This window comes from Cebus imitator, unplaced genomic scaffold (assembly GCF_001604975.1).
Source record: "Cebus imitator isolate Cc_AM_T3 unplaced genomic scaffold, Cebus_imitator-1.0 Scaffold262, whole genome shotgun sequence".
Classification (NCBI taxonomy): domain Eukaryota; kingdom Metazoa; phylum Chordata; class Mammalia; order Primates; family Cebidae; genus Cebus; species Cebus imitator.
In genome coordinates, this window is record NW_016107577.1 from 1,250,500 (window position 1) to 1,270,447 (window position 19,948).

The following is a 19,948-nucleotide window of genomic DNA, read 5'->3' on the forward strand; positions in this document are numbered from 1 at the left end:
TTTGTCAAAGGCCTTCTCTGCATCAATTGAGATAATCATGTGGTTTTTGTCTTTGGTTCTGTTTATGTGGTGATTTATGTTTACAGACGTGCGTATGTTGAACCAGCCTTGCATCCCCGGGATGAAGCCTACTTGATCATGGTGGATAAGCTTTTTGATGTGCTGTTGCAATCGGCTTGCCAGTATTTTATTGAAGATTTTTGCATCTATGTTCATCATCGATATTGGCCTGAAGTTTTCTTTTCTTGTTGAGTCTCTGTCGGGTTTTGGTATCAGGATGCTGTTGGTCTCATAAAATGATTTGGGAAGGATTCCCTCTTTTTAGATTATTTGGAATAGTTTCAGAAGGAATGAAACCAGCTCCTCTTTGTATGTCTGGTAGAATTTGGCTGTGAACCCATCTAGACCTGGGCTTTTTTTGGGTGGTAGGCTCTTAATAGCTGCCCATCGTCTCAGCCCAAAATCTCCTGAAACTGATAAGCAACTTCAGCAGAGTCTCATGATACAAAATCAATGTGCAAAAATCACAAGCATTCCTATATACCAATAACAGACTTAAAGAGAGCCAAATCAAGAACGAACTGCCATTCACAGTTGCTACAAAGAGAATAAAATACCTAGGAATACAACTAACAAGGAACATAAAGGACCTCTTCAAGGAGAACTACAAGCCACTGCTCAACGAAATAAGAGAGGACACAAACAGATGGAGAAACATTCCATGTTCATGGTTAGGAAGAATCAATATCGTGAATATAGCCATACTGCCCAAAGTAATTAACAGATTCAACGCTATTCCCATCAAGCTACCAATGACCTTCTTCACAGAACTGGAAAAAACCACCTTAAACTTCATATGGAACCAAAAGAAAGCCCGCAGAGCCAAGTCAATTCTAAGCAAAAAGAACAAAGCAGGAGGCATCACACTACCGGACTTCTAACTATACTACAAGGCTACAGTAATTAAAACAGCATGGTACTGGTACCAAAACGGAGATATAGACCAATGGAACAGAACAGAGGTCTCGGAGGCAACACAACATATATACAACCATCCGATCTTTGACACACCTGAAAAAAACAAGCAATAGGGAAAGGATTCCCTGTTTAACAAATGTTGTTGGGAAAACTGGCTAGCCATGTGCAGAAAGCAGAAACTGGACCCCTTCCTGACACCTTACACTAAAATTAACTCCAGATGGATTAAAGACTTAAACATAAGACCTAACACCATAAAAACCCTAGAAGAAAATCTAGGCAAAACCATTCAGGACATAGGCGTAGGCAAAGACTTCATGACCAAAACACCAAAAGCATTGGCAACAAAAGCCAAAATAGACAAATGGGACCTAATCAAACTCCACAGCTTCTGCATGGCAAAAGAAACAGTCATTAGAGTGAATCGGCAACCAACAGAATGGGAAAAATTTTTTGCAGTTTACCCATCTGACAAAGGGCTGATATCCAGAATTTACAAAGAACTAAAACAGATCTACAAGAAAAAAAGAAACAAGCTCATTCAAAAGTGGGCGAAGGATATGAACAGACACTTTACAAAAGAAGACATACATGAGGCCAACAAACATATGAAAAAATGCTCATCATCACTGGTCATTAGAGAAATGCAAATCAAAACTACACTGAGATACCATCTCACGCCAGTTAGAATGGCGATCATTAAAAAATCTGGAGACAACAGATGCTGGAGAGGATGTGGAGAAACAGGAACACTTTTACACTGTTGGTGAGAGTGTAAATTAGTTCAACCATTGTGGAAGACAGTGTGGCAATTCCTTAAGGACCTAGAAATAGAAATTCCATTTGACCCACCAATCCCATTACTGGGTATATATCCAAAGGATTATAAATCATTCTACTATAAGGACACATGCACACGAATGTTCATTGCAGCAATGTTTACAATAGCAAAGACCTGGAACCAACCCAAATGCCCATCGATGATAGACTGGACAGGGAAAATGTGGTACATATACACCATGGAATATTATGCAGCCATCAAAAATGATTAGTTCGTGTCCTTTGCAGGGACATGGATGAACCTGGAAACCATCATTCTCAGCAAACTGACACAAGAGCAGAAAATCAAACACTGCATGTTCTCACTCATAGGCGGGTGTTGAACAATGAGAACACATGGACACAGGGAGGGCAGCACTACACACTGGGGTCTGTTGGGGGGAAATGGGGGAGGGACAGGGGGGTGGGGAGGTGGGGAGAGATAGCATGGGGAGAAATGCCAGATATAGGTGAAGGGGAGGAAGGCAGCAAATCACACTGCCATGTGTGTACCTATGCAACAATCTTGCATGTTCTTCACATGTACCCCAAAACCTAAAATGCAATTTAAAAAAAAAGTAAAAAAACAAACAAACAAACAAAAAACAACAAAATACAACCCTCTGAGTATTAAGTAGTATATATCCTATACCTTGAGCATACCTGTAGTAACATGAATGACAGTTATATACTATAAAGAGGAAACAGGGTCCAAATGGACAATAATGTATCTGTTGGCAAATATATCAGGTAAAAACTTCACAGGATGAGTATTTCCTCTGAAAATCATGAGAGGTATGCTAAAAACTAGTTTCACTGGAGAGATGTTTACACACCTTCAACTAGAAAGAGTTGGACAGGGGTTACCAAAGGGAGGTCTTCTGAGTGATTCGTGCAGTGTATATACTGTTATTCAAAATCTTACCTGAAATCAGTAGCATTACCAGCTAACAAGTAGCCTTCAGTCCATTAATATTAAAGATCTGCCATCTTATATAATCAAAACTTGAAAAGTATAATGAATGCTTATATATATAGTGTACATTGCTCACACATGTACAACTACTTACCAAATAATTCCTCCCCAGAAGAATGAGAAAAATACATAGAAGGCTAAAGAACCCCAAATCACAAAGTGATTTATCCATGTCCAGAATCGGGTATCCAAGGCAAGCTGAAAAGATACAAAAGATTTCATGATGGTTACAAATTGCACCAGGCAATATGCCACAGTATCTGAAAACTAGTACACAATGATACCTATGGGAGGATCTAATTTGGGCCAGGGATCCAGAGGAGAGTGGAACTAAACAGAATCCATGTTTTTCAAAAAACAAGTGTGAGAAAGTTGAGCTCTGCCCTAAGGCTTCTAAACTCTGGAGTACAGGCTGGAGGTGTGATCAGGCTAAGTAGCTAGTAGGTATAAGACTGCAGATATCTCAGTACTGGGCAATGGATAAGGAATGAAGTAATGGTACTATCTAGGAGGCCCAAATTCCAAGTCCTTATGCAATGGAAGCCAGGAAGATGATGGCAAAAGGAGGCCTAGCTGGTGGAGGCAGATATGCTGAAAAGAAGTAGGAGACGGAACACGTACCTAGGAAGGGTAGACAAACTACAAAATTTTAAAAGGTGTTATGAAAGCTCAAACACAACAGACAAGAGTCACTAAATACAAAGGCTCTATACACCTAACATCATACAGCAATGAATCATGGGTTTGACTACGTAGTGTATCTTTCCAATTGCAAAACCTGTATCTATTCCATTAAATTAATAAAATGTTCAGTTAGATTTTAATTTCTTCACATTTCTGCCAGGAATAATCATGTTTTCAGATTGTGGCATCTGGGTTTTCAAATGTGATCTAAAAACAAAAGTATGGTCTACTGCACTTGCTTGAAACTTCTGGGTCACATGAGCTAATACCCAGAGTAGCTAATTTTCACAGAGGATATGGTGTCTTAGTTTTGTTACTTGCGATGACACCATGGACATCAGCTCTCTGTTATAGTTTCTCATTTATAAACAGGATGTTGATAACATTGTTAATGTAGCTCAGTCTTGAATTGCTACTCTTCTGCTTGCTAGGGAAAATACTAATATGAATCCAAAGATAATACTAATATTCGTCCAAAGAGAAGGGAGTGTAAGTCTTTGAGATACACTGGAAAAACACTGTGAAGGCCATTTGGAGGCCCTTAGGCTATACGCAAGGACAGGGGAAAAAAGGAGGAGGGAGGTGTCCATTTCAAATTGTGATACTGTGAGACATAAAAACTGAAAACTAGCACTTATTGTAATGAGCACCATCCTAAGGGTTTAGTATGTATTTGCTAATTGACTCCTCAAAAAACCCTAAGAAGGATAGGTGCTACTTTTATCTCAATTTTATAGAAGAGGAAACTGAGGCACAGAGAGGTTAAAGTCACTTGCCCAAGGACACATAGCTAGTAAGTGCCTATCCTGAGATGAACTGTAACATGTCCTTTTAAGGTCCTAAAATATTACTGAAATAGATGAATAAAGCAAACATATGTTAGCTTTATTCCATGAAATAAACCATGAAAAAAAAATTAAGAGGGAAAGTTGAGAGAGATCCTTTGACAATTATATTTCTGAATTCTGGTTCTAACCCCTGGGCATGCTGGAATTAATTTAAAGGTATTTACTCATGGACCCCATGTGAGGTGTTTATTATTGGAATGATAAAAATAATTTGATTATGCTTTCAACTATAAGAGACTCCCAAATCATGGACATCAAGGGTAGCAATCAGTGAGGTTTCACAGCATTATCACATGGCTGTATGTCAGTGCCAATGATTTTGCTAAAATTACCTTTCTTTTGTTTACCTGCATTACATTCTTAGGTACTTTATCACTAACATGGGTAAATTTTAGTGATGAATTCAATTTATACATTTTTTTATTTTTCTACATTTATTTTTAAATTTAAAAAATACAAATAGAGACAGAGTTTCACTATGTTGCCCAGGCTAGTCTTGAACTCCTGGCCTCAAGTGATCTGCCCACCTTGGTCTCCGAGAGTGCTGGGATTACAGGCATGAGCCACCACATCCCGCCATCAGTGATGAATACATTTTATAAAATGTTACTACTATCAAGCCCTTTTTCACATATATCTTGCTCATATATACCTATTTTAGGCCTGGGGTTCTTAAACAGATGTATAATTTTTAGAAGATTCGAGTACTTAACATAAAAACACAAACACACACATGCACGCACGCAAGCACACACACTCTCTCTCACCCACAACCTGTTTATACACCACTTAAAATAGCAGTAAATAAACAGATTTTCACCATAAGTATGATATTTGAATTTTTTTAAGTAAAACAAAATAAAGAAGATGACAATATACTGGAAAAAAATTAATCAAAAATAGTATACAAATACCTAAATCCCTAACATCATACACATTTTAGTAAGTATTAAGACAAAGACTTTAATAACAACCCATAACAAAAATAAAGATTAGGAGACAAAGAAATGGTATATTGGGATAAGACAAGAAAGTATTACAGAAACAGTGTTAAATATATGTGAATAAGTAAAAATCTAACCTTCAGAGTTACAGTGAATACCAAGACTGTAAAAACAATGGTTCCGAAAGTCCAGTTTCCGTATACCTGAAAAACATTTAATAATTACATGTACCATGTACATGCAAGTGTTATCTTAGTATTTTTTTATTAAAAAAAAGAGCCAAGTTTAATCTTGTGTATAACTGCCAAAGATTTTTGTACGAATTGTTTAAGGAAACAGCTAGTCAATAAGATCAGGACACAATGTCAGATTTTCCTGTGATCCTAAATTTTCACGAACAGATACACCCCACCTGTGGTTTGCAGGGTTTACTTCTATTACTCCAAGCAGCATTAAACAGGGAACTCACTGGTGTGACAAAGGGCAAAGAAAGCAAATACTCTACTAACAGCAATGTTCATCAAAACAACTCATTTGAATGATTCATGTCTCTAAAGAATTTGATATGGGATTTTCCTACAATGTAGAACTAAACCTCTCAAATGGGCAATAATTTGTAGACAAATGAATTTACATTTTTTTAAATGAGTCTTCTTTTATGGTTGTAAATACAAGAGCTGTCAGCATGTGCACATCAAAGAAAAGCAGATACCATGTATAAATCCAAATGATGGCAATGAATGGCACATATGCTTACCAAATGTTGTCAAGATCTGAATGCATAACATTAAAACAGAAAATGAGATGTAAAAGGTTTTTAAAAAATAAAAACAAAAATTAAGATTAATAGAAGCAAAAAAAGGATTCACTCAAATCATACAAGAGTGTTTTTTTTTCTTGCTAATAGTAATTCATATACTTACTGCAATTTTAGCAAACATTTAGAGGGATGGTGACATATATAGTAAAACCTTATTAATTTGGACTTTGTGAACTCAAAATGGGTAACGAATTAAACAGATGCTGAGTTGATGTTCTCAGGCACCACCTGGAAAGTCTGCTGAGCAAATGAATCATATCAATTATAGGAGAGTATCTGCTACTATGGGGCAAACTCCTTTTAAGCAGTAGCCAGCTATATAAAATCTGTCTGCCCATTAAAACCAAAATGAAAAGTGAATTTGCACAATCAGTTATAAACCTCAAGAGGCCAGAAAATCACCAAATCAAATCAATTCTTCTTACCGGTGGGCAAAGTTGACCTGAAAAACTGATATAATTTTCCCAAGGGATCACAGGATTTGGCAGGACACTCTCTTTGGCAAGTGCTACATGTGACTACTTTAAAGTAGATCTGTGTTTCCCCAACAAGTACTTTGTGATTAATAATTTTCATGGACTCATATTAAACTAATTTTTGTCCAAATTAAGAGAGGTTTTGATTGCAGTGCCTAATTTTAAAGTACCATTCAAATTTACTGAACCTATTTTTCTGTAACAGGACATAATGTACTCAGTAAATTCTTTTTGAACCTTAGCTTTGCTTCACACTATGATTATAAAGAATGAACAACCATAAATGAAGAATCTCAGAAATAGCAAAGGAGAACATAGTGAAGCAGTATGCAAGGTAGTGTTTTTGATTTCCTATTGTGTGGCTGCAGGAGGAAGGCCTCATCTGTCCCCCATCACTAATTTTCTCCTAGAGTATAGACAGGGCAAAATTACCCCAGTGCAGCTGCTGAATGAGATAGTCATGAGCTGGGAAGACACTGGCAGGACCAGAGCAGCCTTTCTGGAGAATACTGTGCTTCCATTGGGAAGAGAAGGAAGGAGAGAAGAGAATTCCCCTCTTCACCTATTGGGCAAACACTCCAAATATATGGCAGCTACCCACTTTAGCTCCAAGCATGGAAGGCCACCGTGAATAAGAACTGAGTGTGGCCAGGCTTTACTTTAAAACGGGAAAAACCTTTCTCATGTCAAAGAGCAGGAGTCTGAAGTCCCAAGAACTCTGTTAATCTAGTAAAAATTACAGCCAAGTTAAGGTTCCAGAAAGTTTGCAGATAAGCTCTCTAGCTAGCCATGCACACAGAAAGTGATTTCTTATTTCACTTCTATTGTTCTAAACAAGCTGTGAGAACTAACTACTGTATCTTCAGAAAAAGTTTGTAAAATGATTACCGCTAGAGTATGTATATGACAAATCCAGTGCCTGTGGGAAAAAGATAAGCCATACTTATAATACTAAAAGATGTAATGATAGATTCTTTTTACCTTTCCATTTTCTTCTAGGGATGCAGTCTGAAAAAGAAAGTAAGTCCCAAAGAAGAACACTGTCCCTTCAAAGGCAGCCAGAAATGTCCAATATAAGAAGGGGCTCAACTGTAGCATGGCATTGCCGGAAATTTTCCTATTGAGAAATGGGGGAAAAAAACATTAGTGAAACTTTTCATTTAAACATACACTGAAATGTCAAAATGTCAAAGGTGGGCATGGGGTTTGGCCCTGCTATAATGTAGGGGGCTACCCTTAATGGCCTGACAGATTTTTGGTAAAGGGTCAGACTGAGCCAAAGGCTGACCTTCATGCAGTCATCTCCTGACTCAGCCACTGGAGTAAACTCTCTAAACTCTTCTAAATTTCTGGCTGCTTACAACAATAACATCAATAATTTCCTTCGATTAATGGTACTTACATGCCAGGAATTGGGCTAAGAGTTTTACAGACATTAACTATTTTTATCCACATAAAAACTACAAGAGATAGGTATTATTATCACTCAGATTTACAAATAATAAGGAGCCTCAGAAAGGTTTAACACAATGGTTCCCAAACTTTGATGCACTTTGGAATCCCCTGAGGATTGTTAAAAACTACTAATGCCTGGCTCCCATCTTCATTCTGATTTAATTGGCATAAGGTGTAACATGGAGGTCAGGATATTTTTAAAGCCCTCCAGTTGATTTCAATGTGCAGTATAGTTTGGGAACCACTAGTGTAGTAGCAATGCCAAAGTTCACTTGGTTAGAGACAGAGCTAATATACAATCTTGGATTGACTTGCCCAGAGCATATGTTCTCAATCAAGCTACGAAGCTTTCCAAGAACAATTAAGATATTTCTTTTAATCAAGATTTATTCCTGGAAATTTAACCTTTTTTTAAGGTCTTATGGTGCCCTTTATATTTTTCCATCAAGTCAAATAACATGTTTGGAGTTTTATAATGATACTCTGATAAATGGCAGGTGGACAGATTAAGTTTAAATCTGTCAAAAACAGCACAAGTCAGACTGCTAAATACGGCTACCAATTCTAATGGAGCAGAGCTGCAGAAAAAGATGGGTCTGTGCATGTGTTTCTTTTGGATTCTATTTCAAATTGCTCTTAACATTTAATAAATGATATCTAATTACTCAAATAACATACTTGTTTGTAATACTACCAAGAATGTCATTGGGCTGTATCAAGTAAGAAACACCGTTGTAATGTAAACGCAACTGATCCTTGTTGAGTTGGTATTCAGTACTGTGGGGTTTCGTGAACACATGGCAATTATGCAACTTTTGCCTACTAGGATTTCCAGGTGCATGCAGCGATCTGAAATTCAGCGTATGCTGTCTGTCCTAGAAAAATGGCAGAAAGTGGTAGCTGCTTCCCAGAAACAAGCTCTCCCTACAACCAGTAAGTCATGTTTCCAAGACAACTAGGAAGCCAAAGGGAAGGCACCTCTGTAAAGATCCTTGCAGGCACTGCCCAACAACTGCCAGCCAATGTGGCTTTTGACAGTCACTAACCTGGGCTGAGGAAGAAAGGGCAGAAGCAGGAAGTGGTCCCTGTCTTTACAGGCCATCGACAGGAGTTACATCACATTCAGTGGGGGAAAAGAGCAGGAGAAGCATGATACGTTGAATTATAGGTCGGGCTTTCTAGCTGCACTCGAATGAAGAAACTGTCAAAAACTCAAGAATGGGGCAATGAACATGAAGGAGAGCATGAGAGAGAATCAAGATCTGGGGAGAGGTTGATGAGCAGCACAGGCCTGAGCACCTCCATATTATGGTAGGCAGCAGGTATACCAGAATCCTTTCGTTTGCCTTTTAACGCTGTAGAAGAAACAAATTACACCTGCTCCCTCTATAGAAAAACCAGTTTATTTTTTACATTTTTCTTAAAAATATGAAAACATCCAATTATGTTTTGTTTCACATCAAAGTGTTCGGAAATATCCAAGTTACTAAATCACCAAAGGTAAAATCTATAATACGCTACACAATGTCACTGCTAATATTAAGTGGCATGCTGTACAGAGAGCCATAGAGGAAGACCAGGGCTTCATGTTCACAAAGGAATAGTCAGAGTAATGAAGCAATCTAGAGTCTGGTGACAGGCCAAGAGCAATGTCTTGTCAAAGAAGGCATTCACTACTTATAAGCATGAGGTCAAAGAGGAAAGTGGCACTTTGGGCTGGGCAATAGGTATGCCATGGACTTTATTTTTGCCTCAGATGTGGCAAGTCTATGCAAAATTCAGTAAATCATGACCTACACCTAAAGCACAGTCACTAAAACTTTATGAAAACCCTTATGATATTTTGTACTCAACAGCTTTTTGCAGATTTTTGACATTCTTAATTTATACAAATGCTCAGCACAGCTCTAAAGGCTGGAGGAGGGTGTTAGAATAATAAGATTAATAGCTATCGTTGCCTGAAAACTTGTCAGGTGTTTTTTAGCTATTTTGTATATAGTGACTCATTTATTCCTCATAAAACCATTGTGATTAGGTGCTACTGTTGCCCATATATTACTGAAGATGAAACTGAGGCACACTGCAGTCAAGTAACCTGCATAAGGTCACATGGTTAAGTAGCAGAGGATTTCAGCCCAGGTGTTAGTTTGAGCTCTTGGTGGGACTGAATAGGAGGAATTCTGCCTACTACCCCTCAAATCCCACTTCACCAGAGCAACTGCACTGTTGGGCTTCACTTTAGAAGTTGTCTGGAAACAACTGTAGTTAAAACAATGTTTTAAAACCACTGGCCTGCTGGAAAAAGCACTGGAAAGAGGACTGAATTCTGATCTTCATTTTGCATCTGCTTGTATCCTGTGTCCTTAGGTAAGTCATTTCTGGGCCTTGGTTCTTCATTTTCAAAAAGAGAATAGCAGGAGCTGATGCTTATAAGATTTCTACCAAAGTTCTAACGATTCTCCTCTAGATCTAATTACGCATTTACAACAAATGCAGGGATCAGCAGAACGTGTAAACACAATGCAGAGATAATCAGCAAACTCTACACTGGGAGAAATTTGACAACATAAATAATCTGGTTTTGTCCACAAATAAATTGCGGGGTTAACTTACAGATTAAAAGAGGCTCAGAAAGTATATAAACCAATTGCAATGTGTGGACCTTCTTTGGATCCTGATTCAAATAAGCATGCTATGAAAAAAAGTGAGTCAACTGGAGAAATGTGAACACTGCCTGGCTATTTGATATTAAGGACTTGTTAAGTGATAGGGTATTACCATCTTTAAAAATCCTTATCTTTAAAAGATGCATAGTGAAATAACTTTTATATAATGTTTGAGATTTGCTTCAAAATAAGCCTTTGATAGAGCAGATAGGGTTATTAGTCGAACAGGAACGCCAAGGAATTGAGAGTTGTTGAAGCTGAGTGGTTAAGACAAACTGAGTGGTTCCACAACTATTTACATTCAGTCATTATATAAATAGCATTCTCTCTACTTTTATGTATGTCTAAAATTTTCCTTAATGAAGACCTTTAAAATGATAAATTTTATAACTCTGTATAATTCTAACAATTGCTAAATGTAACTTTTATGAGTCATGCTGGTTTAAAAAAATCCCTTAAATTTGTGCATCTTCATTTCATACAAATAAATCATCCAAACCTCTCTATTGCCTTTGTTACCTACAATTTAGCAATGCTTACAATCTGCTGTAAATTAACATCTTTATCCTCAGCTGTAGGCTATAATCTAAAAAACCAATTATATCATAAGTTAAGCAACTGGGGCTAGTGCTAAGTCCCCCGTCCACAGAGAAAAGCATCTATTTCAACTGACACGAAATGAATACAGTGGCTTATGAGTTCATTATTTTCTTCAACAAAACAGTTTTAGAATGGGGTTAACAAAGGTGGGGTATGGGGTGGCTAATGCTGTAGGTGCAGTTTACATGAGAAAGGGTAATATAACTTCATCATTCAATCTGCAACAAGTAGGAATCAATATTCTAAACTATGGAAGATCTTTGTGTGTGCTTTTTTTTATTTTGGAGTTAAAATATCATGTCTTCCCATGAGACACCAGAACATTATGACATCGTAGGTTTAAGTTTTAGAAATGAGTGACTCTGAACTAAATGTTTCACAGTTTCAAGTACAGAACCCACACCTAGGAAATATGTCATTTTCCTGTTGTCATTTTCAATAGCTAAAAATTCCAAACAGAACCACACAATCAAACCAAAAACCAAGTACATAGTTCTGTGTTCTTCTCACCTGCAGGTGAAATGAAAACCACAACTTTGAAAGTCTTAGGGGGTTTTAACTAAATATTTAACTTACATATACAATCGGGGATCTGAGGTCAGGGTGTCAACGTTGATGTGCTGTTCCAGTAGACTATAGGCTAGGATAGGCAGGGATGTGAAGCAGATATTATACATTGTAAGGTAAGCAGCATCATACAGTGGCTATAATAAAAAACAGAGGAAAGAAAGAAATTTCATATAACAATCATCTACAAGATGATATTTATGTATGTGGAAAACTTACTAGCTAAAATAAGAAAGTTTTCTGTCATGCTTTTGGTGGTGGCAAAGGAAACTGTAAATAAGATCACTGCCTAGTAACTACAAAAAAGAATCTAACATATTGTGATGTGTCACATTAATATACCTCCCCTTAAACAGAATCTAATTTAGAATGTTCACACGCTATAAGCTGCGTTTCTAATAGACGTTAATAACTTTTCAAAAGATTATTTAGTAGCTAAAACTAGTTATTCAGGAGTTACTTCAGCAAAGACCATTAAGTGAAGAATCCTTACAGAAACTAAATATAGGCAGCAGCCAGCCTGTGTCACCATTGTTTTGGTTAACATTTTACGTATTTTTGGTTAGCATTTTCAAGTCCAAATTGTGTATTTTCTAACATCCTCTTCCTGAGAAGCCCTATAGTTCCTCATGGAGTGTGTTATTCCTCCCTGACTGAGAAATAAACCTAATCTGATCAACTCCCAGTGCGGTCCTGGTGGTCTTTGACTGGAGAACTCGGAGAATCTTAAGCTCCTATAACAGAACCTGGTATACAAAAAGCATTCAATTAATACTAGATGAATAAATAAATGAGTACAGGTAGAAAGCTGTAACATTTCTAAAGTCCTGCTCTGATATTATATATCTTCCTTTATTGAAAAATTTACTCTATGAACCTTATTCTGACAAAAGTATTTACTTCAGTATTTATCTACACAGTGCTAAAGACTGTCATACAAACATTTTCTGTGGCCTGAATAAATAATTCCCCATACTTCTATGTGTTTTTCACATGTATAAATGTCCCTTGATTAATAAAATGCATTTAACTATGACACAAATTAACAAAGTAATGTATTTTCAATCAATGGCTATGAAAAATAATTACTATCATAATGGAGATTGACTCTAAAAGGCTAGGGATGACTTCAATAGTGCATTAGTTACTTCACTAATTGACTGCAGGACATTTACTGAGTGTCTACTAAATGACAAGTACTAGGGACAAAGATGACTTATTCCCTGTCCACCAAAGAGGTCAAATTATAGATGGAGAGGCAGAATGAGAGGTGCACAAGGAGCTGGGGAAGCCCAGAGGAGGGGACAACAACTCTGGCAGCAGGAGAGACAAAGCAAATGATAATGGATGCAACATTCTCCATGAAGTTGAAAGACACTTCCAACATACTTTCTATAAACAAAGATTTAAGCTCAGTAAAGATATTCCACTGAATTAAAAAGTACAAAAAAGGTGTTGCATTCCTTTTTATTTTCAAAAGAGAGGGCTAGTCCGTGGCATATAACAACACACTCTCTTTGAAAACTACTCATTTTCACTAATGAGTAAATTAAAAAAAAAATACAACTCGGATTGACTAGTGTGTAATTTAGCCTTAAATTTCATTAATACAAAAGAAGCAACAATCTACTTTTATTTCACTATGGTACTTTAAAATCACATGACAGATAATTGTAATTCTTAGGTACATAATTAGAATGTCCCCAAAACAAATGGGGTTTAGTTGATAATACTGTTTTTTATGAAACCTGTTACAATGTTTTCTTTTCATTAAAAAAAAAAAAAATCTATCCCAGTTTTGCTAAAGAAAGGAAAGCTTTTTTTGGTAAAGAATCTGAATCCTGGTCCATATCTACACTCTTCATAGTCCTCTTTGCAAGTTCCAGAGAATGCCTAATGTGCTTCTGGACTGAAAAAGGCTGACTACCCATAGGTACTCCAAAGATATTTGCAATAAAAGGTTGCTACATTTAGCACTAGCACAAGACCAAAATCAAAAATAAAGATTTTGCATATCACATTACCTCTTGAACTCTGCTAGTACACTTTTACCTTCCTTTTACCTGGTACATTTTCCTTTAAGATGTCCACGTAGTTCTTTCTCTTACTTCCTTCAGGTCTCTGCCCAAATGTCACCTCATCAGAGAGACCTTTCTAGATCTCTAAAACAGCAGCCCTCTCTCCCAGTCACACTCCATCACTTTATAATGCTTTCTTTTTTCCACCATAGCATATATCAGCAACCAATATAATGTATTTGATTGTTGTCTTTCACCCTATCACTACACACTGCAAGTTTCATGAGAGCAAGGAAGCTTGTTTTGATCATTGCTATAGCCTCACCATGTAACCTGGCACAAAGTAGGCAATCAAGAAATAGTTGAAAAAAAAAAAATGAATCTACCAGTTGAGGAACAGAGGAGCCAAACATCAACTCCTATGGAACCATAAGCAGTTAAGGTAATCTAGCAGACTGAAGACAATCCACGGTTTGAATCTCAGATGGCTTTATAAGAAATAAGTCATTTTTGCCCTAAAACTCGTGCTTGATAAACATGTTTTAAAAGAATAACAAAGCAACAGACTTCTTTCAAAATGAAAACTATATTTCCACCAGAACAAGCCAACTTACCTTTTGCACACTGCTACACATTAGTTAAGAGAATTTCAAATAGCTTTTTAATACTTAGATCCATCCATGAAAGTAAGGAATTAGCAACATTTTGCTCAATAGCAATTTGAATGTTCAAGAAAAACAGATTGATCAGAATTTACAAAACTCTCTAATACTATTAATTTTGAATACAAGAAGGTTGATGGCACTTCCAAAAACTGAAAGATGCTTAATTCATAATGTGAGCTGTTTATAACTGGCACTACTGGGCTAATGACATGGCACTGAAGTAAGGGACAGCATATCAAACAGTAAAGAGGCAAATTCAAGAGAAAGAGAACAGTCATTTCCATTGAGAAGAATGCATTCTCTTAAAAATACTACCAGAGACTTTAACACCCTACTGACAGTATGAGACACATCACTGAGGCCAAAAGTTAACAAAGATACTCAGGCCCTGAACTCAACATGTGACCAAATGGACCTAATAGATATCTACAGAACTCTCTATCCCTCCTCCAAACAACAGAATATACATTCTTCTTATTGCCACATGGCACATACCCTAAAATCAATCACACAATTGGACATAACAATCCACAGCAAATTCAAAAATACAAAAATCATACCAACCATACTCTCAAACCACAGTGTGATAAAAATTAATACTAAGAAAAATCACTCAAAACCATACAACAACATGAAAATTAAACAACCTGCTCCTGAATGATTTTTGGATAAATAATAAAATTAAGGTGAAAAACAAGAATTTCTTTAAAACTAATGAGAACAAAGATACAACATACCAGAATCTCTGGGACACAGCTAAGAAAGTGTTAAGAGGAAAATTTATAGCACTAAATACCCACATCAAAAAGGTAAAAAGAGGGCCAGGTGCGGTGGCTCAAGCCTGTAATCCCAGCACTTTGGGAGGCCAAGGCAGATTCTTTGAGGTCGGGAGTTCAAGACCAGACTGACCAACAAGGTGAAACCCTATCTCTACTAAAATATAAAAATTAGCCAGGTGTGGTGATGGGCCTCTGTAATCTCAGCTTCTCAGGAGGCTGAAGGAGGAAAATCTCTTAAAACCAGGAGGTGGAGAAGGCAGTGAGCCAAGATTGTACCACTGCACTCCAGCCTGGGTGGCAGAGTGAGACTCCCTCTCAAAGGACAAAAAAAGTTAGAAAGAGGTCAAATTGACCACCTAACATCACAACTAGAAGAACTAGAGAAACAAGAGCAAATCAACCCCAAAGCTAGAAGAAGACAAGAAATAACCAAAATCAGACCTGAATTGAAGGAAACTGGGATATAAAAAAACCGTACGAAAGATCCTGAAATCCAGGAGATGGTTATTTGAAAAAGTTTAATAATATATATAGACTACTAGCTAGACTAATAAAAAAGAAGATTCAAATAAACACAATCAGAAATGACAAAGCAGATGATGCCACTGGCACAAAAGAAATACAAAAAACCCCTCAGCGACTACTATGAGCATTTGTATGCACACAAACTAGAAAACCTACAAGAAATGGTTAAATCTCTGGTCGTATGCAACTTCCTAAGACTGAACTAGTCAGAAAACCAGGGATTTCCTGAATACTTGAAAAGACCAATAATGACTTCCAAAACTGAATCGTAATAAAAAGTCTCCCAACCAAAAAAAAAAAAAAAAAAAAGCCCAGGACCAGACGGAGTCATAGCCAAATTCTACCAGATGTATAAAGAAGAGCTGGTACCATTCCTACTGAAACTTTTCCAAAAAGTTGAGGAGGAAGGTTTTCTCCCTAAATCATTCTATGAGGCCAGCATCATTCTGATACGAAAACCTTGGCACAGACACAACAACAACAAAAAAAGAAAACTTTAGGCCAATATCCTTGATGAAGATAGATGCAAAAACATTCAACAAAATACTAGCAAACTGAATCCAGCAGCATATCACAAAGCTAATCCACCATGATCAAGCAGGCTTTATCACTAGAATGTAAGGTTGGTTCAATATATGCAAATCAATAAATGTGATTTATTACAGAAACAGAACTAAAAACAAAAACCACATGATCATCTCAATAGATGCAGAAAAAGTTTTCAGTAAAACTCATCATGTTAAAAACTCTCAACAAACTAGGTATTGAAGGAACATTCTTCAAAATAATAAGAGCCATCTAAGAAAAATCCATAACCAACATCACACTTAACAAGCAAAAGCTGGAAGCATTCCCTCAAAACCCAGAAGACAAGGATGCCCTCTCTCACCACTCCTATTTAACATAGTACTGGAAGTCCTAGCCAGAGCAATCAGGCAAGAGAAAGAAATAAAGGGCATCCAAATAGGAAAACAGGAAGTCAAACTATCTCTGTTTGCAGATAATATAATTCAATACATAGAAAACCTCATAGCCTTGGCCCAAAAGCTCCTTTACCTGGTAACTTCACCAAAGTTTCAGGGTATGAAATCAATGTACAACAATCAATAGCAATCATATACACCAACAATGTCCAAGCTGAGAGCCAAATCAGTAACATAATCCCATTCACAATAGCCACAAAAATAATTAAATGCCTAGGAGTACAGCTAACCAGTGAGGTGAAATATCTTTACGATGAGAACTACAAAACGCTGCTCATAGAAATCAGAGATGACACAAACAAATGGAAAATCATTCCATGCTCTTGGATAGGAAGAATCAATATTGTTAAAATGGTCATGCTGTCCAAAGCAATTTACAGATTAAATGCTATTCCTATCAAACTACTAATTACATTCTTCACATTTAGAAATAAATATTTTAATATTCATATGGCACCAAACAAAGGGCCCAAATAGCCAAGGCAATCCTAAGCAAAAGGAACAAAGCTGGAGACATTACCTGACTTCAAACTGTACTACAGGGCTACAATAACCAAAACAGCATGGTACTGGTACAAAAACAGACATACAGACCAATGGAACAGAAGAGAGAGCCCAGAAAAAAAGGCCACACATCTATGATCACCTCATCTTCAACACAATTGACAAAAAACAAGCAACGGGGAAAGGAATTCCTATTCAATAAATGGTGCTAGGATAACTCACTAGCCATAGGCAGAAGATTGAAACTGGACCCATTCCTTATGCCATATATAAAAATCAACTCAAGATGGATTAAAGACTTAAATGTAAAACCTAAAACTATAACCACCCTGGAAGACAACCTAGGATATACCGGTCTGGACATAGGACCTGGCAAAGATTTCATGGCAAAGATGATGAAAGCAATAGCAACAAAAACAAAAACTGACAAATGGTACCTAATTAAATAGTTTCTGCATACAAGAAGATGATTATTAACAGAGTAAACTGACCAGAGTAAAAAACCTACAAAATGAAAGAAAACATTTGCAAATGATGAACGTGACAAATGTCTAATATCTAGCATCTATAAATAACTTAAATAAATTTACAAGCAAAAATCAAACACCCCCATTGAAAAGTGGGCAAAGGACATGAACAGAAACTTTCCAAAAGAAGACATACACGCAGCCAGCTAGCGTATGAAAAAACGCTCAACATCACTAATCATTAGAGAAATGTAAATCAAAACAAAAATGAAATACCATCTCACACCAGTCAGAATGGCTGTTATTAAAAGGTCGAAAAATAACAGATGCTGGCAAGGTTGCAGAGAAAAGGGGAACACTTATACACTGTTGGTGGGAATGTAAATTAGTTTAGCCATTGTGGAGAGCAGTGTGGTGATTCCTCAAAGACCTTAAAACAGAATTACCATTCAACCCAGCAATCCCACTACTGGGTATATACCTGAAGGAATATAAATTATTGTACCATAAAGACACACGCACATATATGTTTACTGCAGCACTCCTCATAATATCAAAGACATGTAATCAACCTAAATGCCCATCAATGGTAGACTGGATAAAGAAAATGTGGTACATACACACCATGAAATACTATGTGACCATAAAAAAGAGTCAGATCCTGTCGTTTGCAGCAACATAGATGGAGCTGGAGGCCATTATCCTAAGCAAACTAACACAGGAACAGAAAACCAAATACAGCATATTCTCACTTATAAGTGGCAGCTAAACAATGAAAACACATGGACACAAAGAAGGGAACAACAGACACCAGAGACTACTTCAGGTTGTAGGGTGAGAGGATCAAAAAGCTACCTATCAGATACTATGCTTATTACCTGGGTGACAAAATAAACTGTACACCAAACTCCTGTAGCATAAGTTTACCTATATAACAAACCTGCACATGCACTCCTGAACCTAAAAGTTAAAAAAAAAAAAAAATACTGCCAAAGAATTAGAAAAAATCACTTCCTACCAGGAAGAATCAAGAAGAAAACATAAATGTATTCATAAGTGTACTTTGTATTCACAGAAATGTATACAAAGCTTGCCTTTGAAATTTAGAAACTCAGTCTCTAATACCTATGGCAATGTGGTAGCTCAGTCTGGCAAAATCACTAAACTTCTCATAGATTAATTAAAAATTTCTGAGTCACTGAGTATTATAGCTCCTGTATTTCACTATACTTCCACGAGAAGTAATGCCAAATCCATTTCAGTTGTTTAAAACAAAGATGCCTTCCCATCCTACCAGTTAGGTATCAAGTTAATATATAGCATACTCCTTATGTATGTTCAGAAAACAATAGAAGGCAAAACATCTATAGCTGCTTTATATAATCCAAGGCTTTCTCTAGGAATGACAGTTCTCGACTACCTTAAAGATTAATATTTTCTATAAAACTAACCTGAGAAGCTGCAAAGTTTGGAGATTTCATTTAATGAAATATTAAGTTATAACATTTTAGAATTGTGAAACAGATTTTATACATTGATAAAAAGGGAAATTTCAAAATACTCTTTGTAATGTTATCACAACTCTAACAGGGTGTACCAAAATGAAGGTAACAATAGGAAAACTAGTAAAGCAAAGACATAAACATTTGCTGTTGTTAAAACCAAGAGGTCCTTTTACTTTAGACATACATCTCTAATCTCTATAAATCTAATATATAAGGATAATTTATTAACAGCAAATGCAAACATTATAATGAATAACTTGGGAAACAAACCTGTTGTGAGAATCCACAGAAGAACTGGTACAAAAACTGTGGCAAAATGAAACAAAGGTTCTAGAAAAAAAACATTAAGACAAGAATTAACATCTTCACTTAATCAACTTGCTAAACTAAAATGGGAATATATATGCCAAGTAGTTTACAATTATTCCTAAATCCTTCTAATGTCAGAACGCAATAAACCTCTATTCCAGAGACATAAGGTAACAACTCAAAAAATTATTAATTCATATTAAGAACAACTTTTGCCCTATCAAGGCAGAAGAGGATCTTATTTACTTTATGAGAATCTCTTGCTATTCTTCTTCCAGGAAAGAAATGAGCTAATCCAATATGAACACTAAATGGTACTGTATCTTTAACACCAATTAGATTTGCAAATCATATAGTAGA

The 19,948-nt window shown here is 36.5% G+C and overlaps 1 protein-coding gene across 9 annotated transcripts in view; it reads right to left on the reverse strand.

Annotated features, from left to right (window-relative positions):
* The window catches only part of ATP11C (ATPase phospholipid transporting 11C), a 225,106-nt gene that overhangs the window by 14,351 nt on the left and 190,807 nt on the right, over positions 1 to 19,948 (reverse strand). For all 9 annotated transcript variants that reach the window (XR_005195680.1, XM_037728320.1, XM_037728327.1 and 6 more), the window contains 5 exons: positions 19,550 to 19,609; positions 11,843 to 11,970; positions 7,527 to 7,662; positions 5,387 to 5,452; positions 2,868 to 2,971 (listed from right to left, as the gene is read on the reverse strand). Coding sequence is in view for 8 of the 9 variants with exons in the window: in XM_037728320.1 (XP_037584248.1) it covers positions 2,868 to 2,971; positions 5,387 to 5,452; positions 7,527 to 7,662; positions 11,843 to 11,970; positions 19,550 to 19,609 (494 nt within the window). In the remaining variant the exon portion in view is untranslated. The remainder of the gene's footprint in view (positions 1 to 2,867; positions 2,972 to 5,386; positions 5,453 to 7,526; positions 7,663 to 11,842; positions 11,971 to 19,549; positions 19,610 to 19,948) is intronic.